The 19501-nt window shown below is 39.8% G+C and overlaps 1 protein-coding gene across 5 annotated transcripts in view; it reads right to left on the bottom strand.

Annotated features, from left to right (window-relative positions):
* The window catches only part of NCOR1 (nuclear receptor corepressor 1), a 98537-nt gene that overhangs the window by 10326 nt on the left and 68710 nt on the right, over positions 1-19501 (bottom strand). For 2 of the 5 annotated variants that reach the window (XM_090025790.1, XM_090025794.1), the window contains 15 exons: positions 17154-17283; positions 16649-16844; positions 12939-13112; positions 11901-12061; positions 10856-10976; positions 10666-10767; positions 9950-10050; positions 9341-9509; positions 8379-8522; positions 7256-7339; positions 6356-6612; positions 5762-6122; positions 1618-1842; positions 920-1129; positions 535-684 (listed from right to left, as the gene is read on the bottom strand). In XM_090025790.1, the coding sequence (XP_089881916.1) occupies positions 535-684; positions 920-1129; positions 1618-1842; positions 5762-6122; positions 6356-6612; positions 7256-7339; positions 8379-8522; positions 9341-9509; positions 9950-10050; positions 10666-10767; positions 10856-10976; positions 11901-12061; positions 12939-13112; positions 16649-16844; positions 17154-17283 (2585 nt within the window). The remainder of the gene's footprint in view (positions 1-534; positions 685-919; positions 1130-1617; positions 1843-5761; positions 6123-6355; positions 6613-7255; positions 7340-8378; positions 8523-9340; positions 9510-9949; positions 10051-10665; positions 10768-10855; positions 10977-11900; positions 12062-12938; positions 13113-16648; positions 16845-17153; positions 17284-19501) is intronic. The other 3 variants (XM_090025791.1, XM_090025792.1, XM_090025793.1) reach the window with 3 other exon arrangements.

Raw genomic sequence — 19501 nt, 5'->3', positions numbered from 1 at the left:
CAACAGAAACATATGGATTTTCAAGCTCATTGTCATGCCACCCTACTCCACACACTTGCCTAAGCAAGCTGACCTTAATGTGCACTGTCAGGGAAGGAATCAGTCAATAACCGTCTCAACTTACTACATGGCTTCAGTGTCAGAAGCTTGCCAGCTGGCAGAAAGCTGGAGCTAAATTCCATCTTGAATACACATACCTGAAGTTACTGTGCCCACATGTCAGATGGTAGAACCTGGCCTCTGGTGCCTGAGAGGCACTGAGTTACCATCACAGTATTGACCATTTTGCTTTGTTTATCCCTTGGTTTGCTCTTCAGGGCCTTCAAAAGGTATGTGCAAAGCATTAGGGACCTGACTGGGGATCTTTGGCTCCTATTATAACAATATAATACACTGGAAACAGCATCCCCATCATCCAAAGTGAACAGGCAAAAGCAACAAGAGCATCACGCTCACTTGCTGCCTGTCAAGGAGGGTCAACTCTCTCCATATATAGGAGGATTCAAAATGATGCATAATGACCCAAGTACTTACCTGGTGACAGAGAGGCAGGATTGTAAGGCCTGGGAGGGAACGTAAGCTGGGTGCCAGGGATATAAGTGATCCTCTCCATAGGAGGGGTGCTTGTTCCTCCTGGGTGTGGCACTAAGATAGTGGGAGCCATATTATTCAGGTCAATAATTCCTGTTAGAAAACAACGAAATGAGAATATACTTACTAGCATCCACCTAAATTAGCCAGCAAAACAGTTACTAAAAAGTAAGTATGCATCAAGATTCTGCTACTTCTACAATACCCTTTTTAGTTTTGCTTTTACGTCTGTAGAGACCAGTCACAGTTTTTTGTCCACACGTTTCATATAAATCAATCCCCTTCCTCAGAAGCGTGTTTTAAGAGTATCTGAAGGCAGCAGACATACCTCTGGCTCCTGCATATGGGAGAGCTAACGTTTGCTCTCTAGGAGATAATCCTCGGGTTACATCAGGGCGTAAGTTAACCTGCATCTGCTGTGAGGTAATATAGTCATTTAGGATTGTCTGCCGTGTGTTCTCCATCGCATAAAGCTGGTACTGACTTGGGTAACCTGGGGTGGGAGAAAGCTGCCTCTGAAACAGGTATGCAGCTGCAGCTGAGAATGAGGAGAAGCAAGATTTAGTGTGCAGCAAGAGTGGCTTGACATTTGTAATGAAGATATTTCTTAAGCTTAAATGAGAAGTGTTGCCAAACCTCCCAGGCCAGCTCTGACAAGGCCAAAGCCAGCATTGCCAATAGTGATAGTCCAATGAGAATGAATTCATAGTCTAATGGAAAATACGTTGTTTTATGGAAAAAGCCATGAGAGGAAACAATATAAATCCCTAAGTACTGCAGAAGTAAATGGCTGAACTAATGAGAAGTAGTCATAAGAATGGGCAGGGGTGTACTATAAATGGAAATGTGATTGAACTCCTGCGATCCATACTCTCCAAATTAACGGAGGTAAACATTAATGTTCAAAACAAAACATAACATGTAAAATATATTATAATCTGAATGTCCAACTTACAGCTTCACTCCAAAACACAGGCTTTTCTGTGCATTACCGAAGATCATGACAGTACTGACCGCACCACTTACCAGGATCCAGAGCCCTGTGAAATGGCATGGCTGGATCCAAATGAGGGGGAAGATGGCTTCTGTAGCCTTCTGTAGTAGCTCCTCTATGATGGGGGTCAAAGGGACTGTGAGCTACTACTGGGTCGACCCCTGGGACTGGTGATTTTGCTGGTACACTCTCTCTCTGAGTTGGAGTGAGTGGTGTTTTCCTTTCATGATTTGTAGACTTCCCAGAAGACATTCCAGCTGAAGGGACGGAAGAAGGGGAGAGGGAGAAGAAAAAAACAACTTTTTTTTAGCAACACAATCTTGATACAGGAGATTGTAAATAGAATTGAGCTCCAAAGGGAAGTGGCTTATGCACACCCGGAGCCCTGCAATGTCACCTGTGCTCAACACCACCCAAGGAATCAGAACTTGTATGGCTATGACCTGGAAACCAACAACACCCAACACATTTAGATGAGATGTACAGTTGCAACTGAAGGCAGGACATTGCTAAGTGGCCTTTCAGCTTAACATGCCAGCTCCCTCACACAGATAATGCCCAATCATAAGTAATAGTCTCTATTTTAGAAACCTGAAGCCACATCTTTAAAGCTTTAAAGTGCACATGGAGAGAGAATCTCCTCCCTCACCCCTGTAAGTGTACGTTTGCCTCGAGCAGAAGTTTAGAAGCACAATTATGGATACTGCATCCATCACAACCCCGCTGCCTGAGGTCAATATACAAGCAAAAGTTTCAGGCTCATCTAATAATCTCTTCTTACATCCACAAGGAAAATGAATGAGATGTTTTGACAAACAAGTACGGTGACTTCATGCTGTTGGTTTTTTACTTTTTTTTTTTTTTGTACGCCCTTAGGGCTAGTGCGTCTGACAAAGAACCCCCAAATTACATTTCCAGTAAGCCAGTGAAACCTCTGAGTTCCTACACAGTCGATTTCTACAAGGGCAGTGAACATCCTGCTTAAATTATATTCAAAATATAAATTTATTTGCCATGACTTTATTCTCTTAAGGCAAATCAGTTATGAGTCCACTCACATGGACAATGCTATTTCATCCAACATCCGATACATGGTATAAACACATGTACAATGTGCATTTGATTAGATAAACTGAGTGCTTGGAAAGGGGTCAATGGACATAAATCTCAGCTTCTCCATCCACAGGGTGGCAGAGCTCAGAACATAATAATGTGACACTTGCTCTTGAGCAGTGAATTTGCCTCTTCACTGAGAAACAGCCATGAGTTTATAATGGGAATTGCATCAATAAGGAAAGGCTGTTTCTGAAAGAAGCAAGATGAAAGTAACTTACCTGGAACAGTAAGCAGATTTATCCAGGATAAAACAAGCAGAAAGCAAAACTAACACCCAAAAGTTTGGACATTCAGAGAGGACAGGCTGATACAAGGCTGTAATGAATGTACAAAGCCTCAGGCAAATGCCAGTATAGGAACCAGCACCACTGGAGTTGCATCTTCAAGGAAATTACATTTTTATTTAAAATGTCCCATTATTGAAGCTTTCTCTTACCGGTTTGAAGTGGGGGGGGGGGGCGGCGCTGTTAAAACCCTTTTCTACATGGCAAAACATGGATATTCCCCCTCCACCAGCCCTTTTCCTTTGCCATTTCAAATACCAGCAATGGACCTCAAATGGCTGTACAGACCTGCATAGTATCCATCACTGGAAGCATCACCACACCTTTCACAACAATGTTCAACTTGTGCTTTTATCTCTATACAACAGTGGCCTTTGATTTTTTTTTTAAATCTTACTGATTTGAGAGAGATTAAAATAAGTAATCCAAAGGACATTTGTATCAAATTGTAATAAAATGATGTCAGGTTTGGGGGATAACTACTAGACAGTATCTCCAAACATTTCACTCTGGCTATGCATATAAGTAAGCAAAAATACATCCAATCAAATTTCTAGATATTTTAAAACAAACACCTATTTTACTACAGCATCTGTATTACGTACAGGGTGGGGCTCACAAAGATTAGCATGATTTGTGTATTTATAAAGGTGCTTTTCCTTTTTGAGAAACAGGCTTGAAGCAAAACATTTGTGCAGTTAAAATGCTTGAAAAGGGGACAGGGCATCCAGTGGTATTCAACTCAAAACCTGCTGGGTGCTACGCAGCCTCAAAGGATGCCAGTTATGTCCCAGTGTTTACAGTAGGAGGGCAAAAGTAGAGGAACTACTAGTAATGTGGGCACTGATAACGGTACCCAAGATGTCCCAACAGCTCCTCCCCTACCTAACTCTCTCAAGTCATCTGCCTAATTTCTTGTACGTACGTGGGCAGAGCTAAGTCACAAGGAGCACTATGACTGGAACAGCAGTGTTCTGGGAGAGCAGCTCAGCAAGGTGTTTCTAAGGGAGAGCATACAAAATACAGGGTACAAGGCAGCTCTGGAAGAAAAACTAGCTAGCTCAGCTCTCCTTGCTAGGAGAAATATTATTTCGTTTTATGCTCTCTTTACAAAACTACTTTCAGTCCAGTTCCTGACAATTTAAACTAATAAAGAGGCTGAGGTCACAAAGAGAGATGGTGTTTTTAGTGGGAGCCTGGCAAAGGCCGTAATTACCCCCTGAAGCAAACAGGTTCAACTGAATTAAACCAACTTCAGCCAACAAAAACAATTCTAGCTTAAAGCTACTTCCAGGTCCATCACATGTTCCTTGTTTTATTTTTCAAGCACAAGAGCTAAAAATCATGTGTGTGTAATTAAGTTTATCTTGCAGACTTAACTTTCTAGGTATTACCTGGCAGCATTAGTAGGCTACGACCAAATGGCAGGGTGCTCTAAACAGAATCCCCTACGATAGCAACGACAATGGCACTTGTGTAACTTTCTAAACAAATCCATTTAAGCACAACTTAATAGAGCGAGATGAAAGTGGTTTTCGAGGTCAGGACAAACCAAGACACAGCTTCTACACACAGTAAAATGCTATTCACAACCTTTCACACTATTTTGCTATTTCTTTTTTAACCTACCTTTGGTACTTGTTCTCCAGACACCCCCTCTCCCTCAAACTGCTCCTTACAACTTGCATGGAATTGCCAACAAAAGCTAGTTTGCCAAGAGTGAGGATGTGGAGTATTATACAAAACTGGACCATTAGGCAGTGTACATGGCATTCTTACATTATAACATAATCTGTTTATGTAACCTGGCCTGACTTCTTTATAAAGTAAGATGTTATATTCTTTCTTTTGGATATCATGCCTTAACCTGCATTACAAACTGTGGGCAGGGCCTTTCCTTCTTTGCTTTCAGACATCCAGCTCCTTTTTAGCAATAGTTGAAAACATATTACTAGCAACACTTCACAGGTAGATGTAACTAACCTTACAGTTCTCTCATTTTCAGCTTCTAACAACAAATACTTTGTTGAATGAACTCAGATCATTTTACTGAAAGATCTGGATTCTCCCAATCCAAACAGATCTGTTCCTCTCTCCTCCCACCGCCCTCCAATACAATTAAATGCATAAATCAGTTCTATTGCAATGTTAGAAATAAGTGACTGGGGACACAATCCCAGACCCATTAAAATGAGCAGATCTGCTCTTGCTATTGGTTTCAATAAAGTTAGGATTTCACTTAGCCCTAAGGCTCTTAATCCCAGCCTAGTCACCAGTCCACTGTGACCCTGGATAAGTCGTATCTTTACGCGCTTCATTATAGCAGCCTGTAAAACAGCCACATCTACTTGACAAGAACGTAATGAAATGTAACTCAATGTGGTTAGATCATTGGTAACCAAAAGCACTATAGAAGCACAAAAAGTAGTGAATGTAAACTTAACATTATTAAAAGCAGCAAGTGGGGGACACTTTCAAAGATGCTGTGGCCAAGACCTTTATAGTGAAGGTTACAAAGCCCAATGTGCAGACAAAAAAAAAGTTAATTTCAGTTCAAATAAAAGCTCAGTTTTAAAAATTCCTTTGTGGCTTGCAGCCCAGAGTGAACAGAACCATGGCAAAAACCCCAATCAAGTGAACTGTTAAAATATGATTTAATAAAAAATATTTTTAAAAATATTCTTTAAAAAAAAAAAAAAATATCAAATGAGTAAGTTTTGAAAATCATTCTGTTTGTAAGTGGAAACTCTATGCTGGGCAAGAAAAGATAGCGTACCTTCAGTAACTCTGTTCATCATTGGGGAACTCCTGGACATAGAGCTCTGATAGTTCACAGGTGTCCTTCTTGCATTGGTATCATCATAAATCCCAGGGCTCAGCTGTGATTTGGGAGCTTCATGAAGAGTTGACCTGAGAACAGAGGGACCAGAACTGACCACTGATGTATGGCGGGGACGTACAGCCTCCACATTCTTCACATCTTCATATTTTCCTCGTTCAACCACTTTCATGTTTTCTGGCATCATTTCCAGCTGAGGCATTCCACGGGGTAGTTTACTTGGTCCGGTGATTAAAGATTTAACGTTGTGTTTGATGGCAGACTGGCCAGAGTTACTTTCATATTTTATAGGTGTACCCTAGAAAGGAGAAAAAAAATCCACGATCAGCAAAGGTCACCCTGCCAGCCAATCACAACTGCCCAGGCAGGTGCTTGTAACTTTTGGATGAACATATAAACATGTGTGGGAGAGGAGGCAGCAGAATCTTATATATAGCTGCTTATTATTCTTCATGCAAATTACCCAGCACACATTGCTAACCAGATATGTAATCCCAGGTTTTTACCCCAGCATGAACTGATTCCGGTCACCTGAGAAATGGAGCCTTCTATAATGGGCCTTGCAGTCTGCACTATTTCTGGAGTCTTGCGACTTTCTTGGCTCAGTAGGTCCTGCCTGGGGATTTCGTGGATAGAACGGCCCATTTCTTTAATGGTAGTGACTCCATCATAGGGCTTTCCCTTGGTAATGGCTCCTTCAAACGTCCTTATGGGTGGAGATTCTCTCTTAATCTGCTTGGGATACTTCAGACCGTCTTCAAAGCTCTCCGCCGTCGTTCTGGGTGTGCCTTTCACAAAGAAAATACAATTGACCAAATCTTTAGTATGCTGCTAGGTAGTGGGGCTCTCGCAGATAAATTTGCTAACTTAAAAATCGCAACTACTGAGCAAACTGAACACATACCCTGCAGATGGAATTCTGACTGGACACTACCAATGAGTCTATTATAAAGCACAGATGTCTAAGACAGATGGACTGCCCATGGACTTAAGTATGTATTTTACATAATGAACTAATTTTACCACTAAACAGGATCAAATAAGCCTTTAAGTCACTGGATGGGTACCAAGTTAGCTCGAATGTCAAAAGTGCAGACAACAACATATCTTTTCATATGCTTCTATGGGAGATTTAAATAAAGTTCTGTATAAATACTAATGAGGTCTTAAGAGCCAAGAAGTCATATTAAAAACATGTGCCGTGCTTTTGTAAGTTTCCTTAGGTAAAACAGATCCCCCATTTCTTGAACAAGAACCTTACGAACAGCATAGCAAAACCTGCTGATAAAAAGGTGATGCTTGAAAAACATTTGGACTAGGTTTATCTTTAAAACACAATTACAATTGTGGGCAATTGGTTTAAGGGTTAGAAATCCAGGCTGCTGGAATCAATGAGTTACCATCAGCCGTCTGTATTACTAAAGACTTTACCTTGCATTATAGAGCCAGACAGCACAGTTCTTTCTTTCAGTTCAGCATGAGGGCTGCCCCTGGGCAGTGCACGGCATATTAACCCTGAAAGGATTATTTGGATGATTTAGAAAATTAAAGATACAAGACAACAAGAAAGTACATTCTACTGCTACTTACATGATCTGTACTGCCCCACTGTGCAGTCTAGTTCAGTCTCCTTCCCCAGTGATGGATAACATTTAAGAGAAATGTTAAAACACAGTTCCAGCACCACCACTCTCTCTTTAAAGCAGGGTTATTAGAAACTGAACTTATGAACCAAAGGATAAAAATACAGCTTAAATCATGAAGACCCAAAAAGGCACAACTCTGGGCAGACTGTGAAAGAAATGGGTTGTAGTGGTTACACCAGCATTTACTACCAGGCTTCCCCCTTGCCTTCCCCAAACCTAACATACCTCAAAAATGAGGAATATATACAGAACATGCCAGAAAGTTAGGCCCTTCTAAGACACAACCTGTGAACTCAGTTAACCTACACGTTCCTATCTGATAAAGAGGGGACCAAATGTCTTTTAACTGTTAACTACAGAGGAAACAGAGTTGGTGTCACTGGCAGCGGGAACCTCTGCCACTCAACTCCAGTGTTTGGAAAAGGAACGTTTCCTTGGTGCTTCCCAAAAGGCATTTAGAAAAATTCAAAGTTTATGGTTCAACTCTAACCCCATTTCTCTGGTCAGGTCACGGTTTAGGAAGTTAGTCATTTTGCGAGGAACCAAAAAAGCCCCAAAACACAGTGATACTCTGATAGAAGAAGTGCCAGGTTTACAAGTCTTTTGTCTCATATTGTTTAACTAATACAAAGTAATACTAGCAGTGCCACTGCTAAAATTTACAGCCAATACTAGCGTAGCAGTACTGTACTAACAAGATGTCTACACCAGTACCACTATCTTCTTTTACTGCATCGCTTAATGTTAAGTTACAGCAATTTGATTTCTTGCGTGGGTTATGTCAGTTTTATCTCCCAGTTTACTGCAGAAGTCATAGAAGTCAGCTCTTCTGTCAGTAGTTTACATCAATATAAAAGGTCCTCTTTTGTGTTTACAGCATGCGCTAGATTTCAGGCAGTCGTTTTTACCTTCTAATGGTGCAGAGACTGGAGACTCCCTCATGGGCATTCCTTGCTTTATATTTCCTTCCATAGTATCATAACTTCGCTTTAAACCCATTTCATGAGCAGTCCGTGGACTCCTTGTTCCTTCTCGGACATTCTTAATAGCTGCTGGATTATACAAACATGGTTGAAGAAGGCAGAAGCATAACAAAAGCCAGCAATTCATTGAACAATGAAACGAAAAAGTACCCACAAATGACTAACAATTTGTACCTAAACATTAAATCTCAACACTGTCACCCCTTTAATCCTCCTTAGCTTTTCTCACTTGAATACATGTTTTAAACCAAAAATAATGTTTTGATATGGTAAACAGAATGTATAACAATCTGTAGGTCTTCAATGATGTGTTCTCCCTGTTGCTTCCAAATTGAACTGATTAAAAAAAGATCAAATATTAAGTTACTATAGAAGAACTGCCATTCAGACTAGAACCAGTTTAAATTTTATTTTAAATATAAAGGGGCAATATCTTATATTGGCACACCTATTATATCTTTGTTTCCAAACACAATGTTTTCTTAAAAAGTGACATCATTCAGTAAATAAATATACAGGACTAGATGCTGAAAAATGAACAGCTTCTCTCATTCACTGAACACTGCCCAATCTGTGCAATGAATACAGCAGAGGTCCCACGGGAAAACAGTTAATTTATGGAATCATAATATATACTTTTAAATCAAGATTACCGCATTTTAAAGTACTTTACACTGCATCCTTCATATTCATTCAGCAGAGGCTGAATACTGTGTAGAGACGTTCTTTTCACTTAGTATGGTATTTACTACGTAAATCTAGAAAAACAACTTATTCTTAAGCTATCCAGTCTGAGACAGGACTCATTCGTGGACTTTATCAGTAGAAACTCTACTCCAAATCTTAACTATGGATCTGTTACACCACTCAAATATACAAGTACTTACTATCATAGGATAAGATATGCCCACTCTTGCCTTCATAAATAACATGGCCTTTGGCTGTAGACTCATCTCGGCACTTCTCAGGGCTGCTGTCTTCGGTAGCCAGTCGAGTGATGGTTCCTTTCAGTAATGCATCAGCAGCAATGCCAGATTGAGACAGAGCTGGAGTACCCTGTAATCAAATCCATGAAGTATAATCTGACATGTATAAAGACACCGAGGAACAAGCACAACAGAACAAGTCTAGCTTCTGTATCTGGTATAGTTGGTGTTTTTGTTATCTCAAGTATCAGAGAATTATAGAAGAACAGTGTATTATTCACTGCCACGGTTGAACCAAAAATGGAGTATGCTATATATTACAGCACTCTTCTGTGACCTGGAGTTTTTACTTTGCACACTGCTAAGCCATTTTTGAGAAAATGGACAATTTGGCTTGCTAGTTATTATTTCAGGACTATTAAGTTACAGTTTCAAATAACACTGGACACCATGTAGAAATACTTTTAGAAGATGCTATTCTGTGATTCTCAATTTAAGAACCCTGCAAAGATGTTAAGAGAATGTTTAAAAAGTACCTATATTTACATGGAAAGGTAGAAGAAAATATACCTGAGTAATGGATCCTCGCAGCGAGGACATAGTTTCGACAGAAACCTTGTTGGTTGGAGTTCCTCGTGTTATACTTCCTTCTTGTATGGTTGTTGTGGTACCTGATTCAAAATAAAATAAGAGTACCACAAAATAAGGCTACCTGTCAACAGTTAAAAATCTAATTACTTGCTTGGAGTGATAGAAAGCTCTCTCTCAGGAGAAAGAGTAAATATTAAGAAATTACTGCTATAAGTCTCTACATGATAGAAAGATAAGGAAATACTTGGTGACACTGTGCATTTTGCAGTACTCCGGGTAGGGCCATTTTCACTACTCCTTTTTTTAAAAACACTCAGCAATCAGGGAAACAATGGTGACACTGTAATATAAGCAATACAGTTTACTTAGCTTTTATGTTTGACGTTGACAGTTTCCCTTTAGTTTTCACTTGTAAACTTTACAACGGTATTGCTATACGCTGATATTTCACTGAACATACCAGATAAATCAGGTTCAAAGACTTTTATTGTACAAGATAATTCACTATTTAATAATATCTGCTTGTTGACTCAAGCAGATTAGGTTATAGGGCACTCCCTGCTTTGAATAGGTCAATGCATATGTGGTGAATCATTTAAGAGTAGTGAGGACTATAAAAATTGCTTGACTTCATCCTTGACAGCCCCAAAAAAAGAAAAAACAAAAGCAGTCAACCTGTATTAGTCAGCCCTTACCTCTGACTACGCCTTCATGCTGCGCCCTGACCAAAAGACCCTCAGGCTGGGAATTCTGGCCTCTGGGAGAGAACTCTTCTTGCTTGATATAGGGTATGGCAGCTATTTAGAAAAAAGACCAAATTCATTCTTCAGTGACTAATGATCATAACTTTATATGCAATGTTTACACTCCCACTGGTCTTCCTACCAGGTTTGGCAGACTCCTGTTGCCTTGGCAGTCCAAGAGATATGGAACCCACAGAGGGCTTCGCTGGTTCTTGACCATAAGAAGCTTGACTATGGGATGTTAAGTAAGTGCCAGGTGTTCCCTACAAGAATAAGACATACAGGAGGTACATTTTTTGTTTGGGCATAAGAGTTCATTTCTATTTTACTACAGATAATCATATTCCAAACAGCTAATACACTATAATAACAGATAATATATTCCAAATATAATTACACAGAAGGATGAGAAAAATGTATCTACTGAATTTAAATCACCTCTGCAAGAACTCTAGCTACCCCTAACACTTCTAACATAGTATTTCTACTTGTATTAAAATATTTAAGAGGAACACGAAAACCAGTTCAGCCAGCAAGCACCTATAAAGTATCCTCCCATTGTCACAGGTTGTTCTTGTGGGTCTCCCTTGTGAGAAGTATCAGCATCTTGTTTAGGCTATAACTAAATATGAAACCATCATCAGTTCAGTTTTAATACTGGAGCAAACATTTGACACTGGCTGGACACCTTGCAGCTTTGTTTCCAACTGCTTGCCCTACAGGCACTAAAAAGTGGTGTTTAACACCACTCTACGGACAACAGAAGTCACCCCTTCTTAGCTCTGTACTGGCTTTGTGTTCACTGTTAAAAATATTTTAGCACTGGTTTATCCAAAAGTGAATTAGTGTATTCATGCTTTTACCTGCAAAGTTTCTCCCATCTTTAAAAGCTTCAGAAAAACAACTGAATGCAGCCTACAGAGTTTCAAAATACAGAATATATTTCTCTTTTCTCTTTTGTTCAAAGACACAACTCATACAAACTAGGCAGCTCTGTGAAAGATAAAAAAAGGCTGGAACTTGCTCTATACCATAAAGGCAGCTACAGTTCTTGGGCTTTTGGTAGGCTGCCCAGCTGGGAAGAGTACAAGTGTATCACTGAATATACGCAGTTAAGAGCTAGTAAGAAACTGTAGAAGAAATGTATTTGCGCGTACATAAACCCCTGCCAGATATCGTTGTCTTACTTGTGAGATTGAACCTCCCATAATGAACGATGGCTTTTCTGATGGCACAGAAGTTTTGGAGGATGGAATGAGTGGCGGTGGTGGTCTGGTAGGTCGGGTTGTTGAGAGCCGGACCCCTTCCGGTATATTTGTGATTACTTGATGAGGAGCAGGCTGGAGGACTTTTAAAGAAAGCATTGTATTAAACGTTACAGCACTATTATTCACTGCATGAACATGAGTAACAGAAATACCTAGCACAATTCATTTTGCAGTTTACAACTTCTGTCATACACAACACCAACTTAGCTACATTTTTCCTGTGCCGTTCTTTGTGCACGTTCACATGCAAAGTTTAGAAAACACTGAGGAAATTAAACCTGGCCTGAAAGTACGAAATTAAGAGGTAACATCTACACTGTAAACGGTTTTCAATTTCAAACTTTCAAAAAATGACCGAGGTGGGTTTTTAAAGCCATTTTTTAAAACTTGATCAAATCTGAGTTTTAGTTAATCTTCCCTGAAGTTGTCTTCTGCTCCTGTTTGACAGTCTGCCCCAGAGGGAACTGTGGTAATTTAAAGTCATGCAATTCAGGAGTTGATGCGAGAGCAAGAGCCTCTTATAAATTAGTTCTAACCAGAAACTGATGTCAACTCCAAAAGGTTACTCTGCTTTTTCTCCCTCCCCCTCATTCACCTGGTACTGATGAATTTATTTTCTGCAAGCGTTTAACTTAGAGTGGAACAGAAAGCTTTCATTTCCCCTACGTGATGGAAACTTGATATATAATCACACTCAAGATCTTAAGATTTTATGGCTGGCTAATAAGATACACATCAGAAGAGAAAAATCAGCTGATTTCAAAATAAAAAAGCACAAGGGCACAAGCTCCTCATGCTGAGACCATGCCAAAGAATGCCTATTTTCAGAGTCGCTCATCCTTTCGTCACTGCAGAGAGACGACTCCAAAGAACAGTTCAATACTATGGTAAGCCATGGAAGTCTAGCCTCAGAAGGCAGACAACCGATGACCATGGTACAAAACAGACAGTATTTACCTGGTGGGACACTATAGCGAGCGGCATTCATATCAGGCTGAGGAGAGGCTTTATTGACTTCTCTTGGAGATAGCCTGTACGGTGATGCTGACCTTGCTGCTGTATTTTGCACCTGTGCTTCCTGCTCTATTGCTCGTTTGACCTCAGCATAAGGCATATAGGCAACTGATTTTCCTATGAAATTTAAAGTCATCAGAAAGAGAAGAACCCTAGATTAAAATGTTTAGTGTGAAAAGATCCGGTCCACCGTAGCCATGTGACAAGACCATCTGCTCTAATGTCAACAAAGTCCAAAAGCTTCTCCTATTACAAAAAACACTTTTAGACCACATAAGAAAAGGGTTGCATTCAAAATACCACTCAATCACAGCAGTCAAGTCAAGATTTCAGAGCTAATAAAAATAGGCCTTTTTGAATAAAAGTAACTTCTAAATCGGTTTCTCTCACCCATGAGAAAGGGTCTGCAAGTAACATTTTTGGATAAAGAGAGTTCAGACAGTTTTGCATGTGAAGCCACAACCATACCGAATTCTGAGCCAGCTCCTGGATGCTTAGTGCTATTCAAATGCTACCACCACATACTTAGCATTTTAGCCTCGTTCGTTTTTTGCGGTATTCCAGATTCAGGCATACATTTCAAATTTAAGGGATATAAGTGATGCTAATTGTAGAACAACTGACAAAGTTTGTATTTTTCAACTATGTTTCAGCATTTATAACTACAGCAAAAGCACAGTGAAAATGTCTGCCATGTTGTATACATTTTTTCCTGTGTGGGCAGTTCAAATTAAAAGGATAACGAATCTCTCTCTCTCTTCCCAGGGTTTATTTCCCCCCACTTTGTACTTTACAAAAACCGATCCAGATTTTCAGATTCAAACCTTAAGCACAATTGTATTAGAAACAAACACAGTTAGTTTTACTAGAGCCATGAGAAAGCTTCTTTAATGAAGCTTCCAATTTTTGGTTAAAAACAATATTCCCTTCCAAACTCCGCCAGTAAGACTGATTTTAAGAGTCAACATTGCCTTAGACAGAAAAACACTTGCTAAACCTCGTCCACCATTTAAGGGCTACTCCTAGTCAAGTTCCCAGCAACAATATCTATGATCAGTGGGATTTCATACCAAAAAAAATGTTTAAGAGAAGGGAAGATATATTTGTTCTAGAAACTGAGGAATTAAAATCAATATTTGCCTGTACTTTAGAATCTCCATTTCATTTGGCAAAAGACATGAAAACCCAAGAATTCCCAGTTATGAGTCAGAAGCAACCTACTGTAACTGAGAACTGCATCTGACATGCAAAGAGGACAAGTAACACGGTATCAACTCTTAAAAAATATATCCGCTGTGTCCTGCTTATGTCCTTTGTGGACTGTCCAGTCTGCAACATCACATGACCTTTCATTTGGTAAATCGACCTTTAACTCCTGCACCTCCTGTAAGTCTCTTGACATACATACCGTTAACATTTTAAATAGACTGTGTAGGCTGTCACCAATGCACTGAATACTCTGAAGAAAGCCAGTAGCAAAATAGACATTAAGGGAGCAGTGGCTATTAAGAGTTGTAGATATCCCAATTTATTCCAATTTTCAGATTTTAAACAATAAGCTGTTTAGGACTCAAATACATTTTACCATATTCTTCCCATCTCTTTGCTGGCACAGTAGCAATCTTTAATTTTGCTGGCAGAGACTTCATCCTCAAAAACTTTCCCACACTTCATAATAAGCTGTTGCCAATGCCAACTATTACTCAAAGTAGTGGTATTTTGGCTAAATGGCATTTTTAATGGCAGCCACAAGTTTTTCCACCTACTCTAAAGGAACAACCCTAAAAACAGTTTTATCTCTACAAGTTCTCTTCTGGGATTGGCAGAGAACAGGTATATATATCACTGTTCAAAATAAGCACAGCTCATTAACGTAGCAATGATTGTTTCATTTTACTTTGGCAAAATGAATTAAGAATATGGCATTCAAGCAAGTGCATTTTAAAACTGAGGCACATGTTAAAAGCAGAAAATTCAAATCTATTTTCCAAAAGTAAAGTAACTGGGTGGTTTCACATGAGATTATTTAACAGGCATTATCAACAAAGTCTGATGCTGAGTAACATTTGCTCTACACAAAGCAAATACAGTGAATGAGGAAGTATTCCTCATGGTCTCTTAGATCAGTGGTCTCCTAACTTTTTTGATCGCGCACCCCTATCAGTAAAAAATATACGTATAGTGGGGGTGCGTGCTCAAATTTTTTTTTACATATAAATAGAAGTTCTAGTATTTTCTTCCCGCACCCCAATGGATTGTCTTGCGCACACCCCACTTTGGAGACCACTGCCTTAGATAACCATTTTAACTGTAAGATTCTGAATAACACCCTAGCTTTCGACTGCAAAGCTGGTTTAAGAGAGTTGGATCAGTCTTTCAATGTTTTACACCCCTGATTTTATTAGCAACTCAAAAAGAACAGAGATTACACATTACAGCATTCACCAAATTAAATCAAGACCAGTTTATAGTCCTGCAGGAGCATGAAGCTCTTGTAACTGTCACTTTCTCAACCGGAGAGACCAAAATTAATTCAAACTAGGTATTATTTAGAAGAGAAAATCCTGCATGCTTGCCTACCCAGAAAAGGATTACTTACAGAATGCATTTTTAAATATACATATTTTTAATTTGTTCATTAGTTATAGCATGAAGCCTACTCCATGTGAGATCACAACTCGATGATCAACTTTCACTGACAGAAAACGCCAGCCGTATGTTTAAATCCAATCCAATAAATTTATCATGGCCATTGCATACAGAAGCGGACCGGGGGTAGAAGGTGCACCAAGTCAAAGGCATTGTTCTGTGGTTGACTATAACGAGACAGGCAAGTCCTTTCAAGGACTAGTTTTATGTTATCCACTTTTGGATCACAGGTAGATTTGACAGCCACCTTCCCCATTCAAAAAAGAAATCCTATTATTATCCATCTCAGAGACTTATTCGAGCCTTGCTTTGGAACATTATTTTACAATCAAATCAATGTAACCATCAGCAGAAGCTTCAGAAAAAAATAGTTAACATCTTTCCAAATTGGCAGAAATGAGGATAGGGTAGCTCTGCAGCTCCTTCACGCCCCTGATTTAAGACCCCAATCTCCAGGAAATCCAGTCCCCCCACCATGTTCTATGCTGGCATTCTCGAGTCTCCACCCCCCTTTGGCAAACCTCTGCTCTTCTTGCAACTCTGCCATTTTCACCTTGAGGCTCCTGGCACATGGAGAGGCCCTACAGCATTCCACTCCCAGGTCCTTTTACTGGTGAGGCCTACCCCTGCTGAGCTCCCTTCCCGATTCAGTGCTTGCTCTTGGGTTTTACCTGCCCTGACTGAGCTGGTTCTCGTCCTTGGGAAGGGGTCTACGTATGAGACTTCTACTCAGCAGTGTTCTCAGCACTCTTCTCTCTAGACACTCTTCAATACTGCTCCATTGCCCTTAGGCCTCATGAAGCTCTCTCTAGACAAGTCTCATCAATTTTCTGCTGCAACCAGGGCCTTTGCAGTGACCAGGCACCTGGTAGAAGATGTGGTAAGGAGGCATCTATCCAGCTGAAGTAGAGCTGTTTCCTTGTAAAGGGGCCAGACACTAAGACAAGAGGGGTATGTATCTAGGATTTTTTAAAGGCTGAACTTTTTCAAATAATTCAACCTACCTTCCCACTCCATGCTGGGGCTCTTGGATGTGCCACATGGGCTCGCAGAACTTCTGTATTCCATATCTAGCTGCTCTTGCCTTTGGCGCTGCTCTTCCAGCAACGCTGACTCATGCATAGCTTTAATGTGCCGCTGGTAGAGAGCATAACCGCTCACTGGTGTGCCAACAGGTACAGTACATGGGCTACAAGAGACCTAAAATGGAGGGAAATAAGCACATGGCACCTCTTCATTACACATCACAGACTGACCCAGCTAGTACTTGACACAAGCAGAGTCTGCTGGACTTGCTTCAAAGAATGTCATCTACTGCAAAAGCAAGCACCAGACCTTTTCAAAGCACAGAAGTATCTGTCCTGCATTTATCTGTAGTTAACAACTACAGTCTGAAGAGTTCTCGAAGTGTTGGGATAACGACAAACAAACTAAGCGTCATCATTTGTTTTATAATATTGACAACCTACGATTACATAAGATTCCCCTCACAAGTCACTTAAAACGTACCATAGGAGGTATGACAGCAGCTCGATGGTGAAGTTGTTGCAAGTCCATCTGTCCTTGTTTTATTGTGGACGATACTAGTATTGATCCAGTTGGGTTTAGTAGTGAAGGCTTTGAGTCCATAGTGAAGATCCTAAAGAAGAAAAACAGCATGAAATAAGCCAGATAGACAAAAGAACTCTCCTGCACTTTAAGCCAAACCCCTACCCCCACCAAAAACAAAGTGAGAGGTTGGGCAAATTATTCACTAAACCCAAAACCTTCAGGTTAGGAAAATCATTTTTTAGCTACCTCTTTAGGGTTGATATTTCAGTACAATCAATACACAAGGCCACCTACTTCCTAGAGGTGTGAAAACCCAGTTGTTATAATGCAGGTCAAGGTACTCCTGAGAATTAATTTACGCATTTGAGAATTTAAGACCTTAATAATAACAAAGTTTTAGAGATTTATAAAACAGCTAGTACAATGGAGTCCAAATTCCTCCTTAGAGGAAGTATACTGCAATATAAAGTTTTGAAAGATACAGAAACAAATAGACGAATTCAAAAACTGCTAGATTTAAGTTTGCTCTTATACATTTTAAATCACACTGAAAGATTTAAAAGGCCATTTTTATACTCACATAACTACAGTATTAATCTCCTTTATACCGTTCTTTGAGATGTATAAAAGCACTACGGAAAACAGCTGGATACTACCTTTTCATTATTGCAGGAAAAAAATTGTGGAAACTACCTGAAAGTATATTTATGCATTTGTGAAGTGGGAAGGAGATTATCCAAGAGTTAAAGGAGTAAAGAAAGATACTAAGACTTTAAAAAAGCAGATGCAGAACAATGCAATTGGACAGTTTTGACATTTAATTTCTATGCTGGGGGATGAACGCTAAGGCTGCTTGGTGAGGGACCTTCAAAACACTATGTTAAAGTTACACGAGAAGTATATTAATATTGAGGAAGTTTTCCTGAACAGTAGAATAGTCATGTTATCAATGATATCAAATCTCCCCCCGCAAAGTAAAATGTTCCAGACATGGAGCACTGTCTTTTCAAGTGTGGTGCAATCTTGTGGGTTCTCCATCCAGTTTAAGTCTGTGCTGCACTGAGATGCCATACAATTTAAAGAAATGCTATACCAGTTTCCCAGAACCACTTACCAACCGGTTTACAGATTGAGGGAGAGGTGGGTGTGGGAAACATTTTCATGCCATTATAAGACAAACAGCCTGTAAGAGTTCCAATTCTACACTCAAGGCATACAAGTCCCATAACTGCAACTGGGTGCATATTTTAGAACAAACTCCTGGTACCATAGTACTGAAGGACATAAGCAAACTGAGGGTGGGGTGGGGATTCGTGATGGTATGTCTGTTCCTAAACCCGTGGCATCTCTTGCTAAAAGGCGTATTAGGCCATTCGTGCTGTAACTACTGCAAGAGTTTCAGCTACATTCTGCTAAGGTGGCTTTGTGAAAAGCAGCTAGTGATGCAAAATGGATTCTGCTGGGAAAGGCTGGATTAACAGTACTGTAGCACAACCTTTAAGCACGTTCAACAACAATAACCATTTTGAGGCAATTATCTGGTTTCAATTCATCATTAGATACAAATTAAATTTGTTAGTACTATTTACAAAACACAATGACACCTATCAGCTAGCATGGAATTCAAGAGCAAAAACCTTTACAAGGTACTGCCTGAATCATTAAGCCACTCAGAAGTGAAGAATACCAGAAAGGCAGCTCAGCTGCACACTAAAAACAACAAGAAATATTCTATGCATTGGGACAGGAACTGCCAGTTTAACTAGGAAAGTTGCTTATCATCTAATATGCTCTTTCCTCTGCAACAGACACAATCTAGAAACTAGTTTCGTACACTTGCTCTTTTAGCAGTTGCTTTGCTATTGACTTAAAAACTCAAAACTCAAGCTAATAATAAGACAGCAATTAGTCAAAAATACCTGAGCTAATATGTGCAGAACACACTAGCCAAGCTTCCCAATATCACCAGTTAAATAAGGTATTTCTCTTTCTAAATGCTAACAGCATGAGCGAGCTCATCCTGTTTTATAATATGAAGAACGCTTATCTACAAAAGAGCACCTACAGCGAGTATAAAAACACTGCACACATCTCTGGCACTCTTAATTTTGCCATTAAATTCCTCTTAAAATGCTACATTCGGCACTTCTTTGGCTGGTGAAATAAAACCAGATGGAGAAGTCAGGTTCAGATTTTGTCTGCGCCGCTACAATTTTCAAACTGTTTGGCTAAAAATCTTTAAAATATTTTCTTGGAGAGAAGTCATCTTCAAGGTTTGGTGCCCTGTCCAGTCCCCATCTATCTGA

Source organism: Crocodylus siamensis, chromosome 13 (assembly GCF_052110815.1).
Source record: "Crocodylus siamensis isolate JL-2025a chromosome 13, ASM5211081v1, whole genome shotgun sequence".
NCBI lineage: Eukaryota > Metazoa > Chordata > Crocodylia > Crocodylidae > Crocodylus > Crocodylus siamensis.
This window is presented reverse-complemented; position numbering and strand designations above follow the sequence as displayed.